This window comes from Mugil cephalus, chromosome 16 (genome assembly GCF_022458985.1).
Source record: "Mugil cephalus isolate CIBA_MC_2020 chromosome 16, CIBA_Mcephalus_1.1, whole genome shotgun sequence".
In the NCBI taxonomy this organism is placed as follows: Eukaryota; Metazoa; Chordata; class Actinopteri; order Mugiliformes; family Mugilidae; genus Mugil; species Mugil cephalus.
Window position 1 is genome coordinate 21,367,752 of NC_061785.1, and position 22,723 is coordinate 21,390,474.

The following is a 22,723-nucleotide window of genomic DNA, read 5'->3' on the forward strand; positions in this document are numbered from 1 at the left end:
ATATAAAACATTGCTTCATAGTTTTCAGTGGATTGTGGAGCCTGAGGACACTTTTAAAGTTGCATTTAAGCTGCTATGTAAAGGTATAAAGGGTAAAAACAGGTAATAGTAATTATTTCCTTTAAAGTGAATTACACTCGACTTTACACGGTAAACTATTTCCTGGTGTGTGCCGGTTAAAACTACTACTATTATTACAGGATATACGAGTCATAAAGAAGTGAGCTTCCTGCAACTTTGCAGCAGTTGCATTGTGCGTAATGTAGGTAAGTTTTAAGAATTCCCTCACAATATAAGTGCACAGTTCCCTTTAATGGAAACATAACACTGACACAAACACTTCTCATAAAGATTTTATTTGTGGTGGCAACATCATGCAAATGCTCCGGAAAGAAACGAAAACTTGAAATGATGTGCACGGGAAAAAAAAAAGTAAAAACAGAAGCAGATATGTTTTGAGAATGATGCAGCGCCTAAGCCGCTCCTCTCCTCTGCGCCATTACGCGCCTATGGTTAAAATTATGCACAACAGGCACACAAATCCACGGACTCGTTTATTGGAAACCAGCGAGAAGATAGAAAATAAATACATCTGCACTTAAAAGAAGAAAGGTTCCGCAGTGAGGCTTCACATACTGCACGTTACCAGGAAGTTCTCAAACATTTAAAAAGGAGCCGTCTGAAAAGCTCAAGAGCCACTGCCGAGCTAAGCAAGTTAGAAGTTAGCTGATGTAGCATACTAAATGACTGTGGTTCGAATGAGGAAAAGCCATTTACAGTGATGACAGTTTATTGGTTTCCTTTAAACCATGTGCTTTCATTCAGTTTATTCCTAATAACCACATTGTTCAATACAGAGAAGTACACTGAGGCAACTTATACTCATTAATTCTCTTGGCATTTCAACAACATTTTTTTGTTAAATTATGGCATCTTTAAATCGTTTTTTTTATTCTAGCAAAGGGCACTGGAAACTTAAAGAAATGGTCATTACACGTGGGAATTTATCCTGGTCCAACAAAGAAGAGCAAATCATGAACCAATTGTCCACCAGGGTTATGAGGATTCAACAGATTTCTTCCAAAGTTGATTCAGAGAAGGAAAAAAAAAAAAAGATGCACATTTATTTCGATTGCAAATACTATTACAAACGCTCAATAATATCCCACCACAACAAGTCCGCTTCAGTATCATACAATGCCAAATCAAAGGCAATTTTACATCTTCAGCTCTATGTGTCGAATCTTCAGAGTACACATTTTTATGTAGAAAACTTTTCTTGCTTTTTTTTTTCTTCCTTTATACAGAGTAATAAAAAAAAGTTAAGGCAAGATGCGTCAAACAGAAACCCGAAGGCCTCGGAACCAGCCTCTGGAGGCGTTCCAGTCCCACTGATTGTGGATCAGGAGGAGAAGGTGCAGCCAGCGGCTCCGGCTCGTTCTCTGTCTCAGGCATCTTACACTGGCGGGAAGTGGGGAGAGGAGCAAGCGGAGGTGGAGGTTGGAGGTGTTTGGGGAAAGGGTGGGGGTGTGGGGGTCCTCCTGTACTCCGACCCTCCGCTTTGAGTCTGCCAAAACACCCCTCTTTTGCGCTTAGGCTGGCAGACTCAGCTTCTTTCCTTTGAGAACTGAAATGAGATCGGGCAGATTTATGTCAACACAGCAAGAAAAGAAAACGTCAACACGGCTGCAACATGACACAATCACTATTAATTCAGCTCAAAACCTGTATGTTTGGTTGTCTGGGAAAAGCCGTTGCCTTAAAGACATAAGTGAAATTACGTGAGAGACTGACTGCAGCCATACTCTGAATGAGGTTGCCGTCTTCAGGTCGCTATATACAGCCAAAAACACACACTGGAAGCACACAGGTGGTCTGCGTCCTGTTACAGAAATTTAATGACCTATAACCTGGCGAGAACTTGAAGGTCATGAACTCTGGGGAGGTGAAGCAATTGCGATATCTGTGCCTGCCACTTCCTCCTTTGTAAGTGGCTCTCAGCACAAAGGCAGCACAGACAGATCTTAAGCTCTAACTGTAAGGCCAACACAGCGTGACAGTAATAGTAATGCACAAGCTGCAAATGGGACATGTTGGACCACTTATACCACAGTCTGCTCACTACCCCCAGCCTAATTGCTGCGATGTGACATTGCATCTGTTTACGAATCTTGAGAAACAGCTGCTTGTCCAGCCTTCACCCGTGAGCACGAGAAAACGCATTTGTTGTTAATGCTGAATGTGATGCTTCAATAACACCCGAACTGATCACCAGCTGTTTACCTCCATGTGTCAGACTCTCTACAGCGTATGGGATGGAAACGTACATGGACAATGGATTGATGTTTAATGTGTTCTGTTACTGCTTCATCTTTTCTGCTAAGGCTGTGTATCGTTATTATTTGAACTGCCAATGGTGCATGAGAGATGCCTTGTCACTTCACCACAGAACTTGCGACTCTGGTCACAACGAGCAGCAGTCTACTATATAAACACTGTGTCATGGTACAGCTCAGCCATTTGTTATGGGTCAGAGGAAATGTAACGTTTCATGTAACACAAAAGTAATCCAGGAAGAACTGCTCATCCCTAAACTATCAGGGGCTCAGAAGAAACATTATGTCTATAAAAATATACTTTTTATTTCAACATTTCATTGTCACTGTGCAATGCTGAACAGTTAAAAATAGATAATCTTCAGAGCTGTGCATCATCTTATGCTAACTTCCCTAAAATTCAGTGCTGGTATCTGACAAAACCTGGAAACAACTTCCAATTAACAGGGATCAAACTGCCAAATATGTCTGTATAAACCACCACTAGTTAATAAGACGCAAAGATATATGGTTACCTGAAGGACTCATACAGTAGTTTTTCTTTCAATATCAGTTTTATATGCCTGTGTTCTGTCTCTGTCCTCTTATGAAGTTTGCTGTCTGTCCAACAATACATGACTGAATTGTCTATATTATATTGTATATATATTCCAACTGTTCTACAAAAATGAAATAGAAAAAAAAAAAAAACTCAGCAGCACTCACCTTTTGTTACATACAAATAGAAGAAGTCGCAGTAGAGGATGGTCTGCACCACTCCAGCGACAATGGCGATCATGTCAAAGAATCCCTCGAAGTAGAACCTCCATATCCAGTTGATGAGGTAAAGGGCTCTGTAGAGACCCAGGAAGAACAGGTAGTGGGTGGTGATGGTCTCGGCCTCTCCGGTCTTGCTGATCATGAAGAGTTGGGGCAGAATGGCCACCGACTCCAGGTAGATGGAAAACGTCCACAGGATCTGAGGCAAATAAGAGGGAGTGTCAGCAGCGATGTACACTTTGACTACAACACAAGTATCAAGCACAACAGGCAGTAACAAGACTGGGACATATTTGCCTAGCAAGCGAAAGTTTTATCAGCTCCCGCCTAATGACAGGTGTAACTGTGTGTGTGAATCCCCAGGCTCACCAGAGGTCAACATCTGTGTGTGTGTGTATCTTGTGCTACGTGTAAGATATGCAAGGCCAAGCTGGACCATCTTTACCAACAGGGTGACGTTCCATCCTATGTGTACTCGGTGAGAAATGTGATCAAACCCATCTTTCAAATTAATTTTGATCCACTGAGAGTTTAAATTTCATGACACTACCACGTTGACAAAATGTGTTGACAAATGAACACCTGCTCAAAGTACTCAAAGCTGTGTCTGTGGTAGCCTTAGCTACCAAGAGGTGCCTCCAGGGCCACATTTTTTCCTTTGATGACACAAAGAAAGACGGGAGGGACAGACTCTATTGCAGTGTGACTGCAGGTGGAAACGCTGAGAAGTGTCATCGCACATGTGCAGAACAGAAAGAAGGACAGTGAAAGAGGGAAAACTACTACTTCATCATAGAATCTCTGACCTCCAGGGGTGAGAAGTCGTGGTTAACCAGGAAAGCCAGGCCTCCAACAGGAACAACCAGGAACTCCACTCTGAAGGTGTCATGATTCCCATCGTAGGTTGCCTTGAACTTCATGTAGATCAGGTACACAGTGGCGTACGCGCATCCGATGTAGATGATCTAAAAGATGGAGACAAAACATCGCTACTCAGTGCCCTGCTGTGGATACTACTGTGCAACAGCGACGCCACTCGCAAGCCTCACACATTTTGTTAACTTTATCTTTTAGCAAACACAGGCGTGTCGGCTTGTTGTTTTAGCAACTCCTTAACACTACGGACTCAGCGTTTGGAAGAAAAAGGCTACAGGATGTGAGGATGAGGTGTGCATGTTGGCAGGATGGGGGGGGGGGGGCTTCACCTTCATGGTGGTGTTGTAGAGGGAGATGAAGGATGTGAGCAGGTCCAGGTAGCGAGTGGTGAACACCAAGGCAAACAGGACCTGGCTCTTTCCAGAAATACCTGTGGGGAGATGGAGGAGAGGAACATTTAAATGAAAAGTTCACAGGAGAGATTGCGATTAGTCAGTCAGTCCAATCTGACTGATCACAATGCAGTCTAGAGGTACTCACAGGTAAGGTTACAGGTCATACAAGTGCAATGAACTCAGGCCAACAACACACAGTGACGTGTTACAAGCAAACCACAAACATCACACATCACTCCACGGCTCTTACTTTCTAATGTGTGCCTGCCCACTTTACGCAAAAGAAACGTCTCATCCATTCATTCAACAAAGGTTTCCCTCCTGCAGTCAGTCTGCGTGCAAACACTGCAACCATGACTTTCAAATATGCAACATGTAGAAGCTTTTGTGTCATTTCCCTTTCCTTTATTAATGAGTTTCATGTGCGTGTAGTTCTTTTAGGGGCATGTGACGTTGCTCAGCCATGCCGTCTAATGAGCAGCTGGGACGTGTTGGTTTAATGATGTCTGCACAGGCTTCATCTTCACCTGATCCTGCAGCAAGAGACCTGTCTGTTTATCTGGTGTGTTGGCAAGTGACAACACGCATCTCATTCAGTCACACCCACCTCGGAGGAGGAGGGGGACACCATCAGCTAACACTACAGTTGGTTACAACTCATCACCTGTACGGCATTAAGGATTGGGATTCACCAGCGTGAGTTAAGATCACAGAGTTTAAACGTGATTGACCTGCATGTACAGATGTTTGTGGGTTAATCTACTGCAAACAGGAGTAACCTAGTGACATAAGTCAGGTGACTCTATCTTGCAGTGATAGGGCCCTAACCTTTGATCACTGAAAAAAAAGAAACCGAAAAAAACATTGCAAAAATGTCACCTGGGTTGCCCAGATACAACAAATCCACGCCAAGTATATGCAAAATCAAGAGGCAAGATACCCAGTCGCTGACTTTGCATCCATTAGTTGAGAGTAGTCTGTGCTGCCACGTCACAGAGGTCATGCTGGACTAAAGGAAACGTAAGCAAGACGTATGGGGATAACAGCAGCAGGGAGGAACGTGGAATTTAGCTCGGGTTCGCCGATCAGTTGAAATTACGAGGCCCTGCACACCCAACTAACACGCAGTGGCCCTCTGGTCCCCTGGCTAACGTTAATATGGGGCCCACTGCGTTATCAGAGCGACCTAGCAGGACAGCTGCTGTCGGAGCTTCCTCTCACCATTTAACAGGAGCATTTAACAAGCTTCAAGTCCCACTCATCCGTGTTCCTAACACTTTCAATATCAATGAACTCTATTTACGTTGTGTTTAATAATGGGACGCGCCGGTTTAATGGACGTCTTTACTAGCCACCTAGCTAACGTTAGCCCGGAACACTAATGAGCTCCAACTACACAAGTTTAACCTGTAGACTCTCACCCCCTCGGCTTAAACTGCTTAATTACACCAGGCCGCTGGTTCTGTGCAGGAAAGGGTTCAAAAGACAAAGTTAAGGACACTCACCGGCACAAGACCTGGTTTTCCATATCTTTAACAGCAGGATGATGATGGCTGCTAGGTGGGAGAGATCGCCGGTTAGCCTGAAAATGTTCATGTTTCTGGGAGCGCCAGGTGAAGCAAGCCGATTCAAAACCTCGCGAAGATCGCCGTATATCTCCGGCAACGATTGTTTTTTAGACCCGACTGTGCTGAATGGCACCGCGACGCTAGAACAGAGCGATTCTGGCTCCAGAAGACGGGAAAATGGCGAGTAAAGCGCGACGTGGCTTGGGGACGTGGCCAGGACGACGGGGCCCAATGCAAGACGGGAAACGCTCGCGGGCTCATCCAATCAGAGGGGAGGGATGGCTAACGTGCATAAGTTATGCTACACCAGTGTTGCCTCTACTTTCTCCGATAAAGATAGGAAATCAGAGAATCCGCCCTCAGCTCTAAAGTTGCCATGTACAAGGAAATGCATCAGGAAATAAGCTGTGTTGAAATAATTTAAGATTATCAATTCATTCGGAGACGATTCATTAGGAAACACATATAAGGGTAATAATGAACGTTGAGATGACAGTCTTTTTTGGGGGGGGTAGAAGAATGCCTCTAGGAGTCACCTAGGGCCATCCCCTGAAAGAAGTTGAATCATTCCTCTGATTTTCCTTGGTCGACCAAAGTCGACCACGATCACACACACTCACACACACACTTGAGATACTATGCATTACAGTATCTCAACAGGATACGGTAAACAGAAACGTAAGACACATATTTTTATGAGTATCTTTAAGTGAAACTGAAAATATATTTCAATGATAGTGTGACAGGACCAGAAGACAAGTGCTGGCGCCTCACCAAGTAGAGAAGTTGAAACTATGCGATCTAACTATGATAACAAACCCCATGTTTCAGACGAAGTTTAGGTTTTCGCTGCATTTAGAGTCATTTTAAGGACAACCCAAATAAAGTTAAATTATCTGAGTAAGAATTCACTTGTCTTTACTTGACAGCAATGGATATGGTACACCACTTCCAGTGAAGTGCAAAAGTTGCACAACACTTAAATAGTTTCACTTGATCATTTCTTCTTTTGATGTACAGCATCTTGAAAGTGTTTATGTTTGAAGATAGAGAGATGTAGGCTTATCTCATTGAAGGGATGTCGGCATGCTCGTAGCTGATGATGGTGTTAATTTAAGAAATGGAATCAGTTTATTCACTTTTTAATGTTTTAAATTGATATGATAAAAGCTAAAGGTCTCATTTCAAAATAAATACAGATGTTCTGCCTGAGTAATTATTCTAATAAATCAATATGGAAGCCTGACAGTATGTGTCGACAATTCAAACCAATTAAATACAGAGCCTATAATATGCATTCACCGACTGCATGTCTTCCCTTTCTATTGCTTTTATGAGTGGAATTGCAACAGGATGTAACTTGTTAGTATGGACTGAGCGGAGTGGCCTCTATAGATTGGTATAAGTTGGTCAATGTTATTAACCTCTCCTGTCATTAGTCTTAATGTTGTGGTTGATAGCTGTATGAAGACACCAGAAGTCAGTATTCCTGGCTACAAATACACCAAGAAAACAAAAAATAAATAAATAAAATAAAATAAACACCATGCAATTCAAAGAAAAGATTATTGAAGAGAATTACGATGGATACAAAAACATTCCAACAATTCAGTTAAATCCAGCTTTCAGAAATCATTAACTGAGGGAGGACACTAGTGAGAGACGCCAAAGAATGAATGGTCAAGTGTTTGGGTCAAACAGCCCAAACTGATTTGCATGCTTTTATTCTGTTCCTGGTACAGTCATAGAGTATTTCAACGTCACATTACACTTGGCTGACGACATGGAAAATAAGATCCAGGAATCACACAAAAATGCATACTCTTTATTCATTTCACACCCTTAGAAATATTGCATTCATTGTGGCACATTTTTAAACAGTTGGTGGTGCACTATGCTTCTGAGTGCACAACGTGGATTTGAAGCCAGGTTGAGTAACAGAAAAAGGAAATTTAAAGACAGTCTTTCTTAATTTAACACGCGCGCACACCTCTAGCACAGCCACCCAGCACAAAACGGATTAACAATCAGATTATCAGTCTCACCCTCTGCATCTTAGCAGAGCCACAGTGGTTGCTCTTTGATACATACTCTATAAGTTAAACAGGCTTGCTTTAAGAAGGCCTCATCAATTCTGACATAAAAATGTTAGCAGTAAAATACAGGGAGTCCAGTTTAAATTGATAAGTTTAGTGTGCATACACTGGTCCCCTGCATTAGACACTAAAGATGAAAGTACACATTTGAACATTTGACATATTCAAATACAATAACTACAATGATGAATTGCCAACAGTAAATACAAATAACATACTTTATAAGATAAATACTTATCACATGGTGATATGTATTAGAAGATTTTATCTTCAGTGGCATTCATTATAGGCTAACTGCCTCAGTTCTTCTTGTTTTGTTTAAAAAGTAGAGGTATCACTGTCACACAAGATGGCTGGTAAACGGGAGACACAGTACCTGAGCTTCACACCTGACTCACCATTTCCTAACAAATCAGAAATACTTATGTATGAAGCTTGTGAAAATTGCACTGAAATCCAGCAAGCCACCGAAAAAGAGACAATGTTAGGAAAATAAGGGCCTCCATCATTCTCACGATGCATTCAGTGTTCACTCCTCGCTAACATCTGAGGGCTTGAGAACAAAAACTGCATCGTCGAGAACGTAGTAATCGTTATACATGTCCCCTTCACAGAGGTATGGCAACCGGGTCAACGCCTCCACCTCAAAGCCCGCTCGTCGGAAAACCTCATTGGACATGTTGGTTGCTTGCTCCTCCCACGTCTTTCCTTTGAGTATTATGTGTTCTTTGGGACGCTCCCATTTGCCTCCTGAGGAAGAAAAAAAATCACAGTGGTTTGATTTATGTTACATCAACAGCTATCAATATTTTGTTGGCATGTGAAGCACTGATTTCCAACTGACCGACTTCCACGTAAGGCTGGAAGGGAAGCACAGCAGCCAGGATGAGCCTTCCTGTCCTGGGAACTAGCGATCGCTTGATGTCCTGCAGGAGGTGCAGAGGATCGTCGCAGCGGTCGAGCAGGTTCAGACAGCTGATCACATCATACTGGAAACCAGTCTGCTGCCACTCATCTATACCCAGCACCCTGAGCTCCACAACAGTTAACACAAGAAAAGAGAGTTGTATTCGGTTAATAACCAAGGGTCACCAAAGACAGGAGTTCCATATAGTGATGCTCAACAAATAGTCATTTGAAAGCCATGTATTTTCAAATTAAAAAAACAAAACATCCAAATCATAGTTAGTACAAGGTAAAAACGACTGACTCTTAATATGGGCTCAATGCAACAAAGGGCAGAGGAATTACCTGTACTGAAACAGCTCATATGATACATACCATAACATGTAGCGTTGACCACGACATTTCAATGGAAACGTTACAAAGTTGGTATTTGTTATGAACACCTATACAACACTTAATACATTTCTCTTCAACTCATTGTTTTTTCCTTTAAGCTGATGATGGTGTTTTAAGTAAAATTGACAACAACAAAATCTGTAAAAAACATGACAATATAAAACAGGGGAAATAAAATAACTAAAACAGAGCGAGGGATTGGTTTTTAAGTTGCTGTGGAAGTAGGGGAAAGCGAAGAACCCTACTCACATGTAATTCCTCCTCTGGAGATGCCATTTCATGGGCGGCGAGACCTCAGTTGCATAGACCGCCCTGAAATGGGCACCCATCACCTCTGTGACGCCACCATCTCCGGCTCCGAGGTCCAGGAGCCTCTCAGCCCTCCAGTCTGGATCGATGCGGAGCAGCTGTCGGAACTGGTCCGGAGAAAACACGAACATAGATCCCCGACCGAGAAACCTGAGGCAGAGCCAGAGGAGTCAGAGGACAGGCAGGCTACATGCGAAATGGAGACGAGTCAGTGCCACTTACCCATTGATCGAGGTGCGTGACACCAGAGGGCTGAGGACAGATGACACAAATGAGTGATAGAGCTGAGTGAACATCCAACCAGACTTCTCCACACTCTGCTTGAGGAATGCCTTGGTCCCCAAGTCCAGGTGGCTCTGGATGAACAAGGGTTGGAGGGATTCTCCCAGCAAGTCAGGACAGCACCGATACCACTAGAGAGAAGGAGAGAGTTTACAAAGCTTTTACTGACCTGGATGAGACTTTCTAGTGTCCATGACTGAACCTGACTTTTCACAAATACAGAATAGCAGAAATAAATAAGTCATCATCTCCCTGTCCTAAAACGCAGACAATTCTCTACTTCTGTCCTTAACGTCTATGTGTGATCCTGTGTAGTTCTCAGATGCTCCAAGAGTAGTGGCAAACTTTCAATTTGGAGAAAAAATTATTTCAAAATACACAAGCTTTTAATTCATGAAGAATGCCCCGGACCATAGAGTTTATATCTAAACAGTGGAACAGGTACCGTCTACCCCTTCTCGAGGCTGAGAAAGAAAGACCTCAGTCGATCAAGCATGGTGTCACTGTACAATACGTGGTCCCGGTTTAAAGTATTCAAGCCCATCAGAATTTTCTTCATTTCTGCGTAACAATGACGCAAAACATCAGCGAATTTTCACAAAAGTCCCAAAAGTAGACATAGAGAACACAGTACTATAATATTATACTTGTGTATTCATTTATTTGGGAAAATGAGCCAGAATGAAGTGCATCTCTAAGATGAATTCATTCATTTCAAGGCCAAATTAGAGTCAATCTACTTTGTTTAAGAAATCAGGTGCTTGTTTTTTTACAGTCTGATCACAACACATGTTTATGGAAGTGTATGATGGCACAGACCAGAGAGATATCCAAGAAGCTCAGAAAATTGGTGGAAAGGTTGGAAAAGTTTACAAAATCATCTCTGAAGAGTTTGGAATACGCAGATCGACAAAGATCACTCCAAAAGCAAGTCGCTTGAGAGTATGAGAGGTCACAAAGGAGCCCAGGGTAACTTCTAAGCTAATAAAGGACGGAGCTTCTCTATGTCTACTTTTACTAATGTGAAAATCTGCTAATTTTTCCAGTCATTGTTATGCAGAAAAGTAGAAAATATAACACAAATACTTTGTGGCAAAGTTTGGCATCAGCTGACTCCTTTTCCTGTCTTTTGTATAAAAGCACAAAATGATTAAGTGATAACAGTACTTCGCCACACATTGCCCAACATGTGGTTTATTTTCCCCCTACGTCTACTTTCTCTTTTCTTATGCGGGCTACTTTCGTAAACATTACTAATAAGTAAAATTTGAAAATCTTGAAGTTTGCCACCCATGCAAAGTATCCCTTTATCAGTAACTAAGGATCACTGCCTTATGCCACCAATCCAATGACTCAAGCACTGAATCACTATGACTTGCCACATCAGCAAAAGAGACGCTGCTGCTGCAGATGGGTGAAACACAAACTGCTCACTGGGTTTGTGAATAGACAGCCTGTCACTTAAGTGGCAGGACAAATACATGGGCAAGCCTGCAGATATTCCATAAATATATATACATATCGGTGTACTTATCAGCCAATCTTCTAAAAAAAAGAGCAATGCAGAAATATCAAACCAGGTTTCAACTGGAAGAGAATAGCCGGTAAATAATTATAGTGTAAAAGGATGCTGTTTGTATGAATCTTGGTCACAACTGAAAACAGCTGATCGACACGGTAACATGATCACAGATGAGAAACGTGAAGAAAAAGGAAAAATGAAGTCTGGACGACATCATCACACCCTCTTAAACTGCTTCCCTTCTTATTTTTACCCCTCATCACCAAGTCCCATTGGAAATTTAGACAAGTTTAACCTGTAAAGTTGATTACTTAAAAACGTGCACGCATCTGAGTCTATTCTTCGCATGTGCATTAAAATGTTGTTAGCCTCTAATCGGGCACATGCTGTGACCTTGCATCTCCATCTACCAGGGTTCATTCATACCTCCTGCGTCTCAGACGCGGCCGCGTCGCTCTCGCTCACCATGTTCGCAAAGAGCGAACGGACGAGAGGGCTGCGGGCATACTTCCCCGTCCACATCCTCCGGACGGACAGCAGGAAGGCGACGTAGCCCAGCACCCACGCAACAAAAATCAGCGTCCTCAGCTGTAGATGACACATAATAGACAAGAGACTCTGAGCAGGACAGCGGACAGACAGCGGCTGCCTCCTTCGAGAGGAGGCTGAAAGAGTGGCGAGTGAGATGCGTTTAATATTAAATGGTAGCCAATTGTAAACCAACACGCCAGAGCATGTCTCCGGTTCCAAGACAACAAACCTGAGAAGGGTGCGGTAATTTAAGAAAGCCAACTGTTATTTACTCGTCATCTTAGTCCTGTGAAACCATTGTCTACTAATTTGTTACAAATATAGAAGTACTCTTTAAGCTGTGTGGAATGGATCTCCTTAAGACAACAAAAAGCCACTTCCGTGTTGTCGGCACTTCCTGAGTTACCGTTAAATGTGCCCCCCATGTTAGTTTAACCCTTTTATTAAAATGATACATGTCATGAAAATACATTTTCGATTTTTTTTTTTGGATGAAAATACATTTTCATGACATATTCAAAGAGAATAATGCAAATAAATACATTAATTTAACATTTTAAAGAGGGACTTACAATATATTGTTGATACCTTTCTTCTTCTTCTTCTTCTTCTTCTTCTTCTGCTTCTTCTCTTAGGGATTCTTCAGGGGTCGCCACAGCGAGTCCTCTGCTTACATCTTGCCCTGTCCTCTGTATCCTCTCCTCTCATGTCCTCCTTCACTATATCCACAAACCTCCATTTTGGTCTTCCTCTAGACCTCCAGCATCCTTCGACCTACTGTATATATTCACTTATCCCACTTATCTCTGAACATATCCAAACCATGTCAACCTCTAACTTCATCTCAGCTGTCCTTTTAATGTACTCATTCCTGATCCTAACCATTCTGGTCATGACCAGAGGTAATCTCAACGTCCTCAACATCCTCCAGCTCTACCTCCTGACTTTTTCTCATACAGCCTGACCGTTGACCCTAAGTATTTAAAGTCCTGCATTTTCTGTACCTCTGCTACCTACCTGTAGCCTTACTGGTCCACTCGTTCACACACTGGCTGATGACTTTTGCCCCACAAATGTAATGCTGGAGTGTTGTTTTAGCTAGCTAATTAAATACATGAATTCACTTCCAAGTTAGTACAGTTTAAGAACAAGTCTGTGGACATCTGAGGATTAACAGAAGCCTCTGCTCTGCTTATCATTCATAAAGAAACGGCCTGGTAGAGAGAATGAATGGCACCATTCAGAGGTGAGGTCTTTGTTATGTTCTTTAGTAGATCACAATAAACCTTGACACTAATACAACAAAAGAAAAATGCTTGGACCTGGCATTATTGTGGGTGTTACTTGTTATTTACATGTAGCACACACCTAGACTAGACCAGACACCCCATCACATAGTAATGACACTCCTTGATCACAGCAGCCATCCCCACAAACACAAAAAAACTGTTTAAGAACAATTAAAAAAAACATGAAGAATGCCCCAAATTGATCAAATATTTGTGGGTCACAGATGCCCCTGCCCTCAACTCATAGGACCCAGACCCTAAGTAACAACACTATCAACATGCATTTTGTTGCCAGATACCGCAGGGCACCGTCAGAAAGCAAGCAAACAAGAAAGAAAGAAAGACATGCAGGCAGGAAGGTAGACAGATAGATACTTTATTCATCCCAAACTGGGATCACAACTGTTTTGAAGGCACAAGAAAGACCTATGCAATATTAGGAAGGTGGTCATAATGTTATGCCTGGTTACTGTACACACACACAAACACACACACACACACACAGGTTTAGGGATTAATGAGACACAGGGGAAACTAATGAGGTTGGAGCACACAGGGAGAAACCAGCCATACAAGCTCATACAAGTTAATTCAGTATCTTAATTCACAGGGCCCGTCTGATTACTAAAATATAAGTCACATGCTCGCTACTGTTTAGGATGCTAAGCAGCACAAGTGCCTCTTGATTTGATTGGCTTTGTTATTGTAATGTAGGGCAGAGGTCTATAGGGGGCGCCACAGCCTCTCAACAAACAACTTTTTCATCTTCTACAGCTGTTGAACTGGAGGAACATGGTCACAGTTTTATAGTGTTTATCTTTGTGTTGTCTCTATGTTCCATGTATGTAAAGGTTTTGATGTGAAACATGACTACTAGAGATCTGAAGTGATGTGATTATTCCTCCTCACATATAGCATGTCAGTTTACACATGATTATACCTGAAGGAAGTCCTGTTATCAGGGAACGCCGAATTATGTTACGATCTGAAAACAGATTTGATCACTGAATGCTGGCTTTCTCACATCACCTTATTGTAATGTGCAGTATTTGTTAAAGAATGGGTCATCTAAACTTTCTATATCGTATACCTCTCTAATATTTTGTATCTCTCCATCTAGAGGTCCGGACGTTACGTGAACTTTTTTACTGACGTCACCATATTGGCAGAAAAATGGCGCCAGCACTGATTTCAGGCCGTCAGAGTTTACTGCACTTTAAAGAGATACAATATGACCAGTACAAGGCAAAACTCCACAGGTTACATATCAAAGACTCTTATCATGCCCCATTTTTTTTTTGCGTTCTACTCAGAAGTCACTAAAAGCATTCAAAAGCCTGGAGGAGTCCAAATGGGTGCAGTCACTCTCTGATACACAACCAGTTTTGGAGTTTGTTGTTTGGGGACACTCTATCTGGTTCAGCTGCTCTGCTGGGATGGAGTCTCCTGAGCTAAAGTGATGATGGTGGTGCGAGAGGTGTTTACAAAGCATTTGTCTGAAGCAGGGACTGTGGAAAGTGAAGGCACGGAGGGAGAATGAAGCTGATGGCATGGAGGGTGCTGCTATCTTAGCCGAAGCAGAAAGATATAGGGGGCAGAACCGTTAAACCTGTTAAAAAAGTCGATCATTTCCATTATTAGTACATTAATATTACTACTTATTTAAATCATTGTCACATCCAAAAATAGTAATCCAGAAATGACACCCTAAATAATAACACTTTACTTTACTTTAAATGTCTTGTCTCTGTTGTTGTTGTCTTGTTCAGTATTGTAACTCCCATGGTTTTGTAGTGAAAAGCTTTTTAAAATACAAAAACTCAACACAATGGCTCCAAACAATATATTTTAGAATACTGTGACAATTTGCTTTGCAGCAAAGTTAATAGGAAAACGATCAAATGAAAACATTTTACAAATAGAAATGAGAATAATTTGTATCATGAGGAGTGGAAATAGTTATTAAATGTAATACTGGACACACAACTCTAGTTTTACTCCATTCCAGTCTTTTCTTCTCTACTTCCAGCATAGCGTATGTTTTCATTCAATTAGATGTTTCAATTACACTTAAGCTTAAATAACAGGCGATAGAGCATCATTACAATATGCTATTATAAACAGTAAGAAATGTGAGGAGTAATAGAAAAAGGTATTGCACTACTTTAAAAACAAGTTTCATTGTTACTGCAGATTGATATGACACATGATATTGAAAATATATTACATAAGGAATAAAAAGAAAAAATATTGCACATAACAGAGTGCTTCAACTGTGGAAAGTTAAAGTTAATGCTGCATTTCTCTTTAAAAAAATCCATAGATGTTACCAGAAAAATAAACACCTGAACATAAGGATAGATAATATATCTGAGAAAATCTGATTTGGTGTACACTTAGATTTTATTAATTTAATCCATGTCCATTGACTAACATGGAAGAAGCAAAGTTTGTGACCTATATTGCAGTCAGCCACCAGGGGCTTCACCTTTGGAGAACAGTCATGTCGTCCATGTTTAGGAACACTCAGTGGTACAGAGCATAGGTGAAATTCCTATGGAACCCCTGTTGCTAGGCAAAATCTTCAAGAACAAATAAAAGTGGTCACATGATGCTGTTGCTAGGCAACATCTTGAACAGCAAATAAAAGTGTTCATATGATGCTGTTGCTAGGCAACATCTTCAAGACCAAAACAAAGTGCTGACATCAAAGGCAAAATAAGTGTAGTCACATGATGGTTGCAGGGTGACATCAAAGGCAAATAAAAGACAAATTTTCTTTAAACAGAGACAGACCTCGATACAGTCTACTACAGACCTCGATACAGTCTATCACAGACCTCGATACAGTCTATTACAGACCTCGATACAGTCTACCACAGACCTCGATACAGTCTACTACAGACCTCGATACAGTCTATCACAGACCTCGATACAGTCTATTACAGACCTCGATACAGTCTACCACAGACCTCGATACAGTCTATCACAGACCTCAATACAGTCTATCACAGACCTCGATAGAATCTATCACAGACCTCGACACAGTCTATTACAGACCTCGATACAGTCTACTACAGACTTCTAAAGTCCGGTGTACGGTTGATTCTACATTGTTCTTGTTACTCGGATCAATGGCCCAAACAAACAGCCCACCACCCAGACAGGAGTCTGCAATGACTTTTGACAATGATGCCTTCAATGAAGACGAAACAGACCTCGACTTGTACTTTGAGCAAATCGGCGATCTGCAACGTCAACTAAAATCACTGCAGAAGCAGAACAAAGGGCTTGTCTCTAAAAGGGACAAGCTCTACAGAGACTACGGCTCCATCAAGTGGGAGCATGACAGGCTGAAGGAACTGCTGCAGAAGCAGGAAAATACCAAAGCCAATGAGATTAAGGATGAGTCCTCTTCAAAGAGTCCCAACAAGATGTTGGACAAGCTCCAGCTACAGGTCAATGACCTGAAGAAGGAACTCAGCCAGAGAGACCAAGAAATCCAGCAGCTACAGAAGGAGAGGGAGAGTTTCTCTGCAAGCCTCAGTGACAACAAAGAGCTGCTGGCTCAGAGAAAACAGATGGAGGAAGAGAAGGAAGCTCTGGAAGAGCTGAAGAACCAGCTGGAAGAAGAGAAGACAGAACTGAAAGAGCTAAAAGAAAAGAGAGAACTGCTTTCTAGTGAAGCAGACAAGAAGGACAAACAACATAAAGATCCAGCAGAGAAGAACAAACATATGAAGAAAAAGAAAAAGCTGGAAGACAAGAATAAAGAACTGGAGGAGAAAATTAGAAAGCTGGAGGAGACTACCCAAGAAATGGAAACAAAAAGTGCAGAACTGAGGAAGTCAAATCTTCAGTTAGAGCAAGGGTTAAAAGACTTGGATTCCAAAAGCTTATGTCTGGAGGACATTAAGAGAGAAATGGTGCAGACAAGTCAAGAACTGAAAGACAAGAATAGAGACCTGAAGCAAGAACAGAGAGAACTGCAGGAGAGCATTAAACATCTAGACGAGACCAAGAGACAAATAAAGACAGAGAGTGAAATACTGACATCACAGAATAAAGTCTTGGAGCAGGAGAAGAAGAATCTGGAGCAGACAAATAAAGACCTGGAGGGAAATAAAAAGATAGTGGGGAAAGGTGAAGAACTGAGAAATAAGTTAAAAGACTTAATAACAGGCAAGAAAGAGCTGAAGGAGAGAAATAAAGAACTGGTGGAGCTCAAGAGAGAAATGGAGGAGAAAACCAAAGAACTGGAGGAGCAGAAAAGAAGAATGGAGGAGAGAAATAAAGAACTGGAGGAGCGGGAGAGAGGAATGGAAGAGAACAAAAATGAACTGGAGGAGAGAAAGAACAAAATCCATGAGACAAGTAAAACACTGAAAGAAGAGAACAGTGATTTGGAACAGGAGAAAAAAGACCTGGAGGAGAAAAATAAAGATCTGGAGGAGAAAACGAAAGAAATCCAGGAGAAAAAAGAAGAACTGAGGGAGAAGAATGAAGCTTTAGAGCAAGAGAAGAAAGAACTGGAGAACAGGAATCAAGAAATGGAGGAGAAAATTAAAGACCTGAAGCAGAGAAATAATGAAATGAAGGAGAGAAATGAAGAGCTGAAGGAGAGCAATCAAGAAAAGACAGAGAAAAATAAAGAAGTGAGGGAGAAGAAGAGAGAATTTGAAGAAAAATACAATGAACTGACAGAGAAGGTCAGAGAAATGGAAGAGGAAAAGAAAGAAATAGAGAGCAGAAATGCTACTCTGGAAGAGAGGAATAAAGAACTTGAGGCAAAGAAAGAGATGGAGACAGAGAAGACAGAAACTGACTCAACAAAGTCAAAAAAGAAAGAAAAGAAGAGGAAGAAGAGTTTCTGGAGCTGGCTGTTCAGAAAGTAGAGTGACAGCAACGTGAGAGTGGAAGAGGAAGCTCCTTGTTGTTCAGGCAGGACAACAGCTGCTCCCTCTACCTCCACCCTCCCTCCATCTTCCTTCTGACCACATTCTTTCAGCCTTCCTCCGTCTCAATCATCCTCACTTCTCCAACCTCACCCCTCTATTCTCCACCCTCCATCCATGACCCCTCCACCCCTCTGTCCCTAGTCCCCCTCCCTTCGGGGGCAGCATGGTGCCACAGTGACTAGTACTGCAGCCTCACAGGAGCCCCTCCATGTCCATCTGTCATCTGGGTGTTTCTGTGTGGAGTTATGTCCCCAGAATGTGTCACATGCTGAAGTGTCCTTGAGCAAGACACTGAACCCCCAGTTGCTCCCAGTGTGTGGCGCTGGTGTGTGAATGTGTGTGTGTGTGTGTGTGTTTGTGTGTGTGAATGGGTAGATGTGTCTGTGACTTTGACTACCAATAGGTAGAAAGGAGCATCAAGACCATTTACCACCATTATAAACAATAAAAAGCAAATTAAAAATAAATCAACTGTCTCCGTGTCTACTTCTCTAAATACAGTAAAGTACAAGTGCAACACATTTCTAGCTGTTCTAGTTAATGTTAATACATTTTATTGTAGAATTAGTCAGTGGATGAAGATGATGACGATGAAGCTTCTTCGAATTACTGGACAGGATTAATATTGTTTAAAAAGGTTGTTTCATCCATTCAATATGATATCTTTGAGGATCGGTACAGTGATGGAAAACTACCAATCACACTGACACTCTGGGTTCTAATTGTCAAAACCAGTTCAACAGCAATTTGGATTAAATCCTGTTAATGAGCAGCCTGGATTTCTCTCATAAAATAAAATTATCCTAAAATAAAACAATAATTTGGATAATGTTTCTCTTTAAAGAATACAATAGAATACAACAATACAATAATAATTTTGCAAAGCACACACTGTAAAAATGTCTGAACATCAAAATACTTGAAATAGAAAAACACTGGAACAGTGTGTCATTTACAGTGATGTTTTGTTAAACTTGATAATAACCACACGTTGTTGTACGTTAAACGCCAACACACTGTAATACAAAAAGCAATACAATCCAGTTGAAACTACTCAGCTGTTGAAGTGTTGAAATGATGTTTTTGGTCAGGTCATACAGAAAGAAACTATTCATAGAATATATTCAAAGAAACTATTCATAGAATATAGAGATACAAAATAAAGAAGGAGCATCAGCCCTGTTTAAGTGTACTTGCGTATTGTTGATACATGTTGAGAAAGTAGCTATCAGCTGACTAGGACAGAATTGAAAATCATCCTTTTCCTCAAGGCAAGGTCCATGTGCATGTTTTTCAATTTTCCAATATGTATTTCAATGAAAAGGAGAAGAAGTTGTTTTAGTTTTTCTTCCAGAAGAATTGATGAACACACTGACAAATTTGGGGACCTCCGGTGTCATTCTTCTGGACTTGGGATTGGACAAGGACTCAAGCATTTGTGACATTTGTGTGAAGTGAGGACATTTTGGCCAGTCCTCATTTTTTTGTCTTGAAGGTTTTAGGGTAAAGTTTACAATTAGGATATGGTTAGGGGTAGGGTTAGGCATTTAGTTGAGATGGTTAGGGTTAGGGTAAGGGGCTAGGGAATGTGTGTATGTAAGTGACAGATAAAGAAATTGACAGATTCAAGTTTTTACTTTAAACATACCTGAGATGTGTTTAGTGAGATGTCTGACCCTGATGAGAAGCGCACAACTTGCTTACTTACAAATTGCTAATATTGCAGCATGCTACTGGAGAACTGAATAGGCTCTCGGCCAGTTGTGGGGTACCTGACAGAGTCAGTGTGTAATATGCGGCTTCGTGATTGAGAGCGACAGTGGCGCGTACTACTGTGTACAGTAAGCTTAGATTGACAGGTCCCAGCTAGTGTGGCGCTCTGTGTGAAGCGATGCGCTGTTGAGACTGCTCCTGTATCGCTGAATGAGTGAAGTGCTGAACGAAAGTTCTCTGCCTCCATTTATCCCTTTACTATAATATGTTGGATTCGTGTTAATGTGTATTTAAAGAAATTTAAATTTCTGGGGGAAAATTAAAAAAAATATATATGTCAAAAAAGTCTAATCAAAGATCTTGCAACCCGCCTGCAGTGCCTTTGCGGATCCCCTGTTGAAGACCTATGCTGAAAGTTCTATGGGCGGGACTCCAAGTAGCTGTAGGTTTTCGCTCATTCAGTTATTTGAGTGTCACTGGTTAATAACCTAGAGAGGTGGCCTGTCAAAGAGTTGTGGTGGATTCTAACATGACGGAAAGCTAGTGGTGAACTCACGTGGGAAGATCCCCAGCTCTCAAACACACAGACCAGACACAGGGGAAAAAGAACAAAAAAAAAACACACACAGACCAACATCCACACTGGTTGGCCTCTCGTGGTGTGGACTATTGTTTTGTGTCTTATAGGCTGAATTGAACATCCACGAGGAGAGGGCCTGGTCGGGACAGGATGGAAACCAGAGGAGTGCATCTTTAAAGCAGGAGATTTTATAACCGCACAAATCCCTAACACAGCTCTCTCCCTAATACCAACATCCTAACCCTAATCCTAATCCTCCATATAGCGCACCACATATTTTGTAGTTCTGATGTATTCTCTCAATTATTTAAAATTGTGACTGTGATCTTAGTATACTTTGCATGGGTTTTAGGGACTGGGGAGCACAACTGTTCGATCAGATTTCATCTTCATCATTGGTAAGAGGGTGAAATCAGGTTTTTTTCAAGGTTTCAACACTAGTCAGTAGCGCCACCATTAGTTTGCACTCAGGTATTATAGTAGAGGTCAATATGTTTCCAAAACCCTGTGTCTCTAGCATGTTTTGTTGTTGAACAGTAAGCCTTCAAATGTGTCTCAGGTACAAGGTTCAAGGGGCCAATTAATGTTTCAAACCAATCAGTGTTTCACAGGTCATATTTTCCCATTTACATAATATGGCCATTCAAAAACAAATCTTTCAAAAAAGATTATCCCCTTCCAATGACATGACAACAGCCAAATTGGGTGGCATTTTGTCTTGATTGAGACCACAGCAGAAAGAAAAAAAAAGCGTCTTACCCACTCCTCTCTTACCCACTGGCTCAGGGTCAGCATGAAGGCAAGGAAGGTCATATACTTCCCTCGGTCACAATTATTTTATTTGATCAAACAGATGCACAACCAAAATATGCAGCCATACAAACAAAGGTGGTGCTGCAGGTCTGTAGGTCAGCTCAGAGAGACTGCTGGGGAAGGCAGGATGTTAAGACTGAATGCTGTAACATCCTGGAGAGGTTGTGTTTTGATGTAGTTTGCTGTGGCAATAATGTCAGTTATTACATTACGCTGACGATCCAATCCTAATTATAGGAGATGATTGTTTATGAATTGGGAAGAACAGCTGATAGAAAAACAAAGTGTATGTTGAGTTCTCCATCTTATCTCAATTTGAGACAAGCATTACCTTAAATGCGCGATAGATGCAGGATAACATATATACTGAAACAAAAATATTCACACCAAAACACAATTTCATATTAAACATTTTTATTTTTATATAATTTTTTGAAAATCATTTGGCTGCCAGGAATGGGCCCACTCCTTGCCACTGAAAATAAGAAAGAAATCTTCCTGTTACTAGTGCTCGTTGAGCATGTCTAATAAGTTTAAACATTTTTACATGTGTCTGGTCCATTTTTTTCAATCCCAACAACACAGACGAACAAGACCCAGGACTGTTTTTAGACCAAATAGTGTTTTTAAAATTCCGTTAAAATGACATGAGTGCACGTTCAGCACAGCCATTTTAATGTCTGTGGTGAACGTGCACTCTCTAGGAAACAAATCTTTTATCATTGATGATGTAATTTTAGATAATAACCTGGACTGCCTTCTTCTTACAGAGACATGGCTTGGCACCAATGCACCTGCTGTTCTCACTGAGGCTTCCCCACCAAATTTTAACTTTTTAGTTTCTACCAGTGGGGAAAAAAGAGGAGGAGGCACTGCATCAATTATAAAAAATAACATGTTCTCAAATGAAACTCTTTTTAACAGCTACACTTCATTTGAGTATCATGCCTTTGTTTTTAGCAGCCCACCTATCCTAATCTACAGACCACCCCATTATTCCTCCTCTTTTATCAGAGACTTCTCCGATCTGTTATCAGTTATCCACATATCATGTAACAGAATTTTAATAACTGGTGATTTTAATATACACGTGGATGTCTCCTCGGACTCTATGTCCAGAGAACTTTTAAACATTTTACAATGCTTTGATTTGTGTCACACAGCCGACCCACAGCAAGGGGCACACCCTGGACCTGGTCATACCTTATGGCCTATCCGTGGTTGTGTCCTCTGTCGTGGATCTGTCTGTGTCTGACCATTTCTGTGTGTTTTTTAACATCACCAGTTTTAACCACCGGGAGGCCCCTGTGAGAACAGTGAGGAAACGCTACCTTACTCCTGAAGTGGCTGCAAATTTTATTAACATAATTTAATCAAAACCTACAGAGTAGAGA

At 41.4% G+C, this 22,723-nt stretch overlaps 2 protein-coding genes across 3 annotated transcripts; both read right to left on the bottom strand.

Annotated features, from left to right (window-relative positions):
• Positions 1-340: 340 nt before the first annotated feature.
• Positions 341-6,156, bottom strand: LOC125022265 (ER lumen protein-retaining receptor 2). The gene is made up of 5 exons (XM_047608767.1): positions 5,872-6,156; positions 4,301-4,401; positions 3,902-4,060; positions 3,042-3,294; positions 341-1,627 (listed from the first exon to the last, which is right to left on the bottom strand). The coding sequence occupies exons 1-5, from the start codon at positions 5,960-5,962 to the stop codon at positions 1,593-1,595; spliced, it is 639 nt and encodes a 212-aa protein (XP_047464723.1). The 5' UTR covers positions 5,963-6,156; the 3' UTR covers positions 341-1,592.
• A 1,451-nt stretch (positions 6,157-7,607) lies between these two features.
• Positions 7,608-12,372, bottom strand: mettl9 (methyltransferase like 9). Of its 2 annotated transcripts, XM_047610089.1 has the most exons (6): positions 12,206-12,369; positions 11,872-12,033; positions 9,864-10,054; positions 9,582-9,791; positions 8,875-9,059; positions 7,608-8,780 (listed from the first exon to the last, which is right to left on the bottom strand). In XM_047610089.1, exons 2-6 carry the CDS (start codon positions 11,965-11,967, stop codon positions 8,560-8,562), a joined length of 903 nt encoding a protein of 300 aa, XP_047466045.1. In that variant the 5' UTR covers positions 11,968-12,033; positions 12,206-12,369; the 3' UTR covers positions 7,608-8,559. The 2 variants fall into 2 exon arrangements, with proteins under 2 accessions (XP_047466045.1, XP_047466044.1); XM_047610088.1 differs by having other exon boundaries at positions 11,872-12,372.
• Positions 12,373-22,723: the final 10,351 nt, after the last annotated feature.

Coding starts and splice junctions, on each gene's coding strand:
- LOC125022265 (XM_047608767.1), bottom strand. CDS start 5,962: ATGAACATTTTCAGGCTAACCGGCGATCTCTCCCACCTAGCAGCCATC. Junction 4,061..4,300: donor TCTACAACACCACCATGAAG/GTGAAGCCCCCC, acceptor TCCATCTTTTAG/ATCATCTACATCGGATGCGC. Junction 1,628..3,041: donor CTATTTGTATGTAACAAAAG/GTGAGTGCTGCT, acceptor ATCTCATTTCAG/TTCTCAAAGGAAAGAAGCTG.
- mettl9 (XM_047610088.1), bottom strand. CDS start 12,048: ATGTGTCATCTACAGCTGAGGACGCTGATTTTTGTTGCGTGGGTGCTG. Junction 10,055..11,871: donor CCGCGTCTGAGACGCAGGAG/GTATGAATGAAC, acceptor CCTTCTCTCTAG/TGGTATCGGTGCTGTCCTGA. Junction 8,781..8,874: donor CCAGCCTTACGTGGAAGTCG/GTCAGTTGGAAA, acceptor TTTCTTCCTCAG/GAGGCAAATGGGAGCGTCCC.